The sequence below is a fragment of the Camelus bactrianus genome, chromosome 17 (genome assembly GCF_048773025.1).
Source record: "Camelus bactrianus isolate YW-2024 breed Bactrian camel chromosome 17, ASM4877302v1, whole genome shotgun sequence".
NCBI lineage: Eukaryota > Metazoa > Chordata > Mammalia > Artiodactyla > Camelidae > Camelus > Camelus bactrianus.
In genome coordinates, this window is record NC_133555.1 from 41,837,542 (window position 1) to 41,846,269 (window position 8,728).

General features: G+C 51.0%; 1 protein-coding gene across 13 annotated transcripts in view; it reads right to left on the reverse strand.

Annotated features, from left to right (window-relative positions):
• DLEC1 (DLEC1 cilia and flagella associated protein) overlaps positions 1-8,728 on the reverse strand; it is an 82,026-nt gene that overhangs the window by 61,624 nt on the left and 11,674 nt on the right. For 11 of the 13 annotated variants that reach the window (XR_012500091.1, XM_074345231.1, XM_074345230.1 and 8 more), the window contains exon 3: positions 986-7,659. Coding sequence is in view for 12 of the 13 variants with exons in the window: in XM_074345231.1 (XP_074201332.1) it covers positions 986-1,381 (396 nt within the window). In the remaining variant the exon portion in view is untranslated. The remainder of the gene's footprint in view (positions 1-985; positions 7,660-8,728) is intronic. The other 2 variants (XM_074345234.1, XM_074345233.1) reach the window with 2 other exon arrangements.

Consider the following 8,728-nt stretch of genomic DNA (forward strand, 5'->3'; position numbering starts at 1 on the left):
CAGAGACCCTCTGGTCTAACTGGGTAGATCTGAACATAGACCCACAGAGGAAAATGGCTTAAAGCTTTCACCGTTAGGTCAGTAAGGGCCAAGTCTAAAACCCTGTCTCCTGACTCCTGGTTTCACAGTAAAGTGAGCTACCATCCAAATACAAGTTAGCACTACATATGGTAGAGAAAGGGCTGTGTCACCCAGCTCCCCCTCAACCCCTCTTCAGAGAAGGACTTGCTGCCTAGCTGCAGGGAGCATAGTGAGTTGATTGTCTCCAGCTGTCAGCCCTTTCAGAGTTGACCTCAGTTGCCTGAAAGCACTAAGCACAGAGACTCCCTTTAAGGGAGCAGTGGGCAGTGTGGCCAGCAATCAAAGACTCAGGAGAGACAACTCAAGTCAGCTGCTTTCCTCCTTACACAGATGAGGAAGCCGAGTTGCTGTTCCAGAAACCGGGCAAGCTTCCTAAAATCTAGCCATGAATGCCTCGGTTAAGACTATGTTTTGGGGTACAAAGTCAGGCACCCCAAAGGGGGACTGACTTTTAGTTTTGTCATCTCCAGGGAGCAACTACTATTCAGTTATCTGCCCTGGTCGTTTTATTTACATATGCAATATATAATGTGTAAATGTATGTAGAGAAATAAAGATAGGTAGCTGCTACAGATATATGCCCTGTGTGTGTAGTATGTACCTATTTGCCTAAGTGCAGTATCGAGTGTCTTTCCACTAGAATGTCGCATATACTGAGATACGGACTTGGTCTGCTCTTTCCCAGCCGCCTCCTCTCCCCACCGCCACTCCCCCGCCGCCCCAGCCCGTGCCTGAAACAGCGCCCGGCAACCCGCAGGGGATAATACTTGACGAGCGGCTGAGTGCTGAGGGAGCCCACCTTTCTGAGGGTGCACGCTGGATCCCCCGCACGGCCGCAGACAGATGCCGCCCCACCCCGGGTGAGCACGCGCAGGGAACGCTCGGGGCACGGGGACCGTGTTACCTGCTGCAGCTGGTCCACGAACTCCTCGTGCCGCGCATCCTCGCTGCCGCGGGCCTTGATCAAACTCGCGCTCACCTCCTCGCCGATTACCTCAGCGGTGTACAAATTGCGAAAGATGCCGGTGAGCAAGTACGAGATGTCCTGGGTGCGCAGCGAGGTGGGGCGCAGACGCAGCAGGTGAGGCTCGGGGAGCGGCGGGGGCGCGAGCGGCGAGACGCGGCGGGGCCGGCCCCCGAAGCCGTAGTGGAAGGACTCGGAGTAGGCGAGGGAGGACAGCCGGGTGGACTGGCTGGGGCTGCGAGTCCGGGCCAGACGCTGGGTTGGGGTCCACGTTGCCCCGGCGAACGCGTAAGACCCAGAGTCCGCCGGCTGCCGGTCGCCCCTTCCAGTCTCCATGGCAACTGAGACACCGATAACTCAGCGCCGCACTTCCGCTTCCGGCCGGCCTCTTCCGCTTTGCCTTTTTCCAAGGTGCTGTCAATTCGTCATCATCACATACATTCGCACAGCAGTATCGCGTTTACCAAGATAAGCTTAGTGTGAGGCACCAGTGGAGAAAAGGTTAATTGGCACAGCCAGGCCAGTCTGATTGCAAAAGCTTCTTCCTACTTACCTTCAACTGTCCATTCTCTAATTTGTTCAAAATTATTAATTAGTTCATTTAATACTTACTATATAAAGATTCTGTTTCAGGTCTGTGCTGGGAGCTGGAGATATCAAAGGAAGATGCTGCTTCCGCATTCACGGAGCTCACAGACGTGTGTGTGTGTGTGTGTGTGTGTGTGTGTCTGTGTGTGTCTGTGTGTGTGTGTGTGTAGAGGGAGAGAGAGAAAGGGAGAGTGGGAGGGTGAGAGAGACCAGGGTGGTGAGCAGGCAGGACACAGGAAAACAATTGCAGTTTAGTGGGTTAAGGCCAAGATGGAGATAAATATTGGTTGTCATGGAACCACAAAGGACAGGAACTTAGTCTACAGAGGGAGGGCGTACAGTGGGTTTTTTTGGTAGAAGACCAAGCAGAGATTTCAAAGAATAAGTAGACTCACCGTCATTAGTCATCAAGGAAGTGGAAACTAAAACTACAATGCAGCACCACTACACATTAGTAGAATGTCAAGAAATTGAATGAATGGGTGAATGAACCAAATGGATCCTGGTGAGGATGTGGAGCAATTCAAATTCTCATATATTGCAATGGGAATACAAACTAGTATAGCAGCTCTGAAAAAAACAGTTTGGCAGTTTCTTATAAAGTTTCACATACAGCAGTTCCACTCCTAGGTGCTTTTCCAAGTGAAATGAGAACGTTTGTGCACACAAAACCCTTTACAAAAATGTCTATAGCAACTTTATCCATAATTTCCCAAAACTGAAAAAAAAACCAAATGTCCTACCCACTGGTGGAAGGATAAATAAATTGTGGTACATCTGTACAATGGAACACTCTCAACAAAAAAAGATGAAACACACAAGACTAGTGATACACACAACAGCATAGATGAGTATCAAATGCATTGTACGAGGTAAATGAAACCATTCTCAAAAGGTGACACACACATACTGAATGATACCATTTATAGGACATCCATTTATATAAAGTGCAAACCTGAAAACACATCAGGGGCTACCAGGAGCTGGCGATGGGCACTAGTGCTGGCTCCAAAGGAGCATGAGGGAATTTTGGGGGGTGATGGATCTGTTCTATACTTTGATTGCAGTGGTGGTTACAAAACTATGGGTTTGTCAAACCTCACAGGACTGTACATGATAAAGGGTGAATTTAACTGTACATAAATTATACTTTAATTTTTAAGTGGGAAAAAAAAGGAAAAAGAATGAGGAGTAAGCCAGGAGAGAAGGAAAACGCCCCCCCCCCCCATTGTGCTAAAGCTGGGAGAGTGTACTGCTGGGAGGAAATAAATGTAAGAAGCTCAGGGGTGGAACACAGAGAGCTGAGGACACAGCTAGGAAAGGGCCAGATCATGAATGGGTTTGTTAGCAACAGTAGGGAATTTAAACTTTATTCTGAGAACAGTAGGAGGACCATCAAGGATCTTAGGCTGGGGGTGTCATGGTCAGCTCTGTGTTTTACGGCAATCACTCTGGTTGCTGTGTGAGAACAGACTTGGACAGGGCATCAGGGAACTCGATGAGGAAACTCCTGCAGGGTTTAGGACAGGGATGGAGGGCACTGGGATTCGAGTGAGAGGAACTGACTGGAGATAGATCTGAAAGGTAGGATTAACAAGGCTCACTAATGGATGACAAGAGTGAGAGAGAAGAGCCAAGAATGACTCCCAAATGTCCTGGGTGTGTGAGCAGGTGGGTGATGAGATCACCCACTGAGACAGGGCAAGGCCTATACTTGTCTACTGCAGCAACCTGACATCACATGGACTGTCATCCTTGGCACCGTGTGGCTTCTGCTCACAAGTGATACTAGCAGCCACTTTTTACTGCTGGGGTGAGTTCTGTGTGCCTTATAGCCTGAAAGCCACTTCCTGAGATGAGGCCAGGGATGCTCGCCCACAGACCTGGACCACTTCCACTTCCCTTGATTGGGCCTGGCTCCCTCATTTATAATTTCCAAGGTCTCTTCCACCCTCAGAGCTGGGAAGCCAGAGTCCCTGTTCTGGTCTGTGTACTTGGGAGGATCCTGCTCTGACTCCCTTGAGCTGCAGCCTGCTCCAGATTGAGGAGGCGACAAGGCCAGTGTGACATGCCCTATGCCTGCCCAGACATCATGAGTCCATTTACAGGGCTCATTTACCCTGTGTAGGCCGCTTGTTTCAGGCCTTCCTCCCATTGCTGACCAGTGCGTGCACGAACGGGTAATGTTGGCGGGAGGTGGAGGTGGAGGGAGCTTGGGCAAGTGGGCTGGTTTGTCCCATTGTTCACGTGCATGCAAGGCCCCCCACGATGCAGGAAGGAGTGATGGCCAGGGGAGAAGGAGAACAGTCTGGGGGCCTCCATTGCTCTAGTGTTAGGAGTGGGCCTGCCCAAACTGGGTGGTCTTGTGGAGGCCCTCTGGCTCCCTTCCCTACCCTAGGGAAGGGCAGGACAATGGATTCTTGCCATCACTTTTGTCCTCTATATCCTGCCTCCAAACAGCCTCAGAGAAGGTCACGGGGAATCTGACCCACTCTGGGAGAGGTGTCCCCTTTTTCTATTACCCCTTCCACCCTCTGGCTTTAGCCCCTTGTGCTCTGTCCAGGCCAAGGTCTCCAGCAAACCTCCAGGTCCTCCTCTATGCTCATCTTCCTTGACCTTTCAGCGGTCCCTGCTGCTGCCCATTCCCTCTTAAGGACACACTCTCATCCCTCGCTCGCCCTTGCCTCTGCCTCCCCCATCTCCACCCTGGTCTCCCTCTGCTACCAGACTCTCTCTGCCTGTTGGGCTGGATTTACCCCTGATTCCACTGTGCCCAGTAACCAGTTTCTGTTTGCTCTGTGACTAACTGAATAAATGAGTGGCTCCAACCCTGCACCAGTAACAAAGGGCTCCAGCTCCCTCACCTCTGAGGACATTGTTGTTAGCACCAAGGGAATTTCTTGAGCTGCCTTTTTCATTTCATAACCTGTTCTGTGGACCAGATTTTTTGTCTGTTTATCTCTGTGTTCCCACACACATTTTTGGCCTTTACTTTTTTTTTTTTTTTTGCTTTTAAATTTCAAAAGTTATATTTCAAAAGATTTTTGCTTTTAGATTTCAAAAGTCACCATGGTAAAAATAAAATTCAGATAGGACATAAAAAATAAAAAGTAAGTGTCCTCCTGTCAGTCTCTTTCCTTGGATTATTCCTGTATCCTTCTAGTTAGTTTCTGCCTGAACGAACACCAATAACTACAAATCTTTTTTTTTTAATTTTTAGAAAGCACAAATGACATTATATTACGCATTAAATATATTGTATATATATTGCCCTGAAATTTGCTTTTTCTCACAGCAACGCATAGAGCACTATTTTTTTGTTTTGTTTTTGTTTTTGTATGAAGATGCAGGGGAACCCACTGTATGGAAATATTGTAAGTTATTTAACCAGGTCCCTGCTAATGAACCTCACCTTGTACTACATTTCTGTACATAGAATACAGATGATATCACAGAACACAAATTGCCTGGCCAAAGCATATGTACATTTTAATACCTGAGATATCGCTAGATTGCCACCCCAGAAAGATTATCCCAGAGTAGACTCCCACCAGCTCTATGTGAGGGCTTATGAACATTTTAAAAATGTTTTGAACCATGTCCCAAATTTTATCCTCAGTCCACATCTCTAAAATCCCAGACTTGTGCATCCATCTCATATGTGACATCTCACTTGGCTGTCTGAAGGCACCTCAAATGTGTGTCCACAGCAGAGTCTTCTCTCCCCTAGCCTCCCCCATGCCAGCTTCTGGGATCTCCCTCCTTCCAGCGGCGCAAGCCAAAAACCTACAGTCACTGCCTTTCACAGCTCCCTGCCTTTCTCAGCTCCCACCGGTCAATCCTGCTGCCTCTCCCATCCAAATGAATCCATAATCCTCCCGCTTCTCATGACCCCAACTTCTATCACCAGGGTCTGACCCACTGTCCATTTTCACCTGAATTATTGCAAGAGCCTCTTCATTGGGCTCCCTGCTTCAACTCTTGTCCCTTCATGACACTCCCCCTGCCAGCAGCCAGAGTGATTCTTTTAAAATGTGAGTCAGATCCTGTCCCTCCTTGACTTGAAAACTTCCAAGTGCTCCCCACTTCTCCCCTAGTAGAAGTAGACACACTTAGAAGGCCCAGCAGGACTTGGTCCCTGTTACCTCTCGGCCTCTCTCATACCCCTCCCCCTCGCTCCCTCTGTTCCAGCCACACCAGCTCCAATACACCAGACACAGTCCTGCCTCAGGGCCTGGGCACTGCCTCCCCTCTGCCTGGAATCCTCTTCCCAAAATATCTCTGAATGGCCCCCTCTCTCCTGTCCTGTAAGTCTCTGCTCAAATGTCACTTTCCCTGTAAGACCCAGCCTGACCTTTTAACTTTAGCCCTCTCCCGTTCCTGAATTTCTGAACCCTATTTTTAAACTGTTCTTGCATCTTCTAATATGCTACACAATTCACTCCTTACATTTATTACAGTGTCTCTTTTCTTTCCATTAGAATTTAAACTCCATGTGGGTGGGAGTTTGGGGTACATCTTGTTCCCTGAAGATTCCCAAGCCTCGAGAACAGTGCCTGGCACACAACAGGTGCTCAAGAAATATTTGGTGAATAAGTAACATAGCATATCAGTGTCTTCCTTAGTTTAGACCCTCCTTAAGTGTGCCTCCTCCCTCGGTTGGCCTGGGCTGTGCGTCCTCCCTCAGATGAGGGTCTGACTTTTTCCCCAAGAGCACAAGACTCCGCCTGTGGGATGGGGTAGGGAAGGGAGGGGGTGAGCACTGGGACTTAGTCCACACTGAAAGGAACATCACATTACATCCCCAAATGAACTCAAAACAAAGTCCCACAAATATAATTATGGAAAAGTAACCCCAATCACCCCACAGAGTCCTGGCATTACCACTGGGCCCAGAAACCCTGTAGATCGTCATGGCAGGCTGGATCCCTGCTCGCTCAGTAGTGTCTGCCTGGCATGATCAGTGCACACTCACTTTGCCATACCCCAGTCCTTGGGAGATGCAGCCTTCACTTTTCCACCTGATGCATCTGGCCTTGGGTACAGGACCCTCCGGAGGGAGCTCAGATGGGCTTTTCCAGCCCTCATAAGCATCAGGGGACACCCTCAGACCAAGAGCCACAGGCCAGGCCCTATGCCCACCAGGCTTGGTAGAGGAGGCCAGGCAGGGGACAGCCATGGGGAGAAGGGTTTCCAGCACGTGCCCGGCCAGCAGCACTCATGTGTACCAGGTCACTGACATCTGTTATCAGATTCTGAGGAGGGCTGCAGCTCCTGACAGAGAGCTCCCCAAAATGAAGGGATTCATTCAAAGTCTCACAGTGGGAAACTGCAGAGTCAAGATTTAAACAGCCCTTCATCCCCTGGCCCTGGGACAGGGGCTCTGCTAACAAGGAGAGGGCAGAATCAACCTTGTCCACCTCACCTACCCAAGGTGGCCTAGATTTGCATTTCTGGGGGAGGAGATTTGGGCAGGGCCAGCCCCAAAAGCAAATCTGGAAAGTTAGCATTCTTGGGTTGATCCTCCCCCTCCCCAGACCTCTAGAGAGATAGTGGTGGAAGGGCCAAGGGAAGTGACTTAAGGGTCACACGTGGCCCTGACACTAGGTCTCATCCATCGTCCCAGAAGCCTCCTCTCCCCACACCCATCCTCACACCCACATCCAACACAGGATGGTCAGCTGGGGTGGTGAGAAGCCGGAAACTCCACCTTTAGACAACTGGTCTTTGGGCACACGTGGCCCTCCATGCACACTAACTGGGCCAACCAAACGCCCCGTGAGACACCAGGTTCTCAGAGCATCTTGCAGAAGTAACTGACCAAGGGCTGGATTTTAGGAGGGCAATTTACATACCTGGCCAGGGTTGGCTCCACCGAGAGCCCTGGTTGTTTAGGACAGAGGGAGCAGAATCCAGCAACTGTGGTTTGGTTCAAAGCCTCTTGCTAGGCCCTCCAGCCCCTCCACAACCAGACGTATAGTCACATGCCACCTGGGTTGACGCACAGCAGAAGTCAGCCTCCCAGCCTGTAAGAGGGAGGGAGGGGCAGACAGAGCAGGAAAGGAGAGTCCGGGGGAGCTGCTGACCCACAGGTCAGAGCAGTAGCCTGGGTTCTCTGAGCAGGGTGTGGCCCAGCCCTCTTTTCTGGCAGAACTGGTGGCATGGGCCAACTCTGAGTCAGCTGTGCCTCTCCCGCCCAACAATCCCAGGCTCTGAAGGAGGCTTGACTGGGCCAGAGGTGTGAGACAGGTTTGGTGCGTGCAAAGGAAGGGCCAGGCTGTAGCCCCACCAGGGGCATCAGAGGGAGAGGCGACAGATAATGCCCTGGTTTGGGGCCTAGAGTTCAGAGCTAGGAAGTGACATGAATAAACAGGAATTATGCTTCATATGAAGCTAAATCAACTGCTGGTGTTGGAGTTTGGTTGTGTCTCTGCCTGGGAAGAAGAGCAGGGCTTGGGGAGGCCTGACTTGCTGTAGGGGCTTGCAGGCCCCCAGGGATGTCAGAGGTCCTGGACTAGCCCTACGGCCAGAGGAAGCCCCCAGAGGGCAAGCCTGGAGGTGAGCATCCTAGCCTCGGAGAGAGACAGTGAGGGCAAAGAAAGGACCCCTCATCCTCCCAGCTCCCAGGCTAGGGCTCCCAAGGGAGGCCTTATGTGGACTTGCTCATCCCTGAGCAGAATGGAAAGCAGGGAGGGCTCTGAAAGGCCTCCAGGGGCAAGGGGGAGGGGGCAGCTCTTGTTGGAGGGCAGGCAAACTGGGGTGAGTGCCAGGTAGAGGGCTAGCCCCCTCCGTGCAGGGGAGGCTTACAGAGGGAGGAGGGCTCTCCAATCCGAAGTCCTGGCCCAATCTCAACCTTCAGGATGGGAGGACTTGCCCTCTGGCAGGATTACATCCCTTCCAGAGGTATTCAAGGCCACCTAGCCCTGCTTGTGTTGGGAGGGGGAGGAGTTGGGGTGAGCCAGGCCTTCTCTCCAAGAGGGGTCCAACTGGTTCTGCCAGACTCTCACATTGGCTTTATTAGCCCAGGAGGCCTGGGGGATTCACTGGTGGGCTCAGCACCCCCTATCCTGGGAGGTCTTCTGGGGGCTCTGCCAA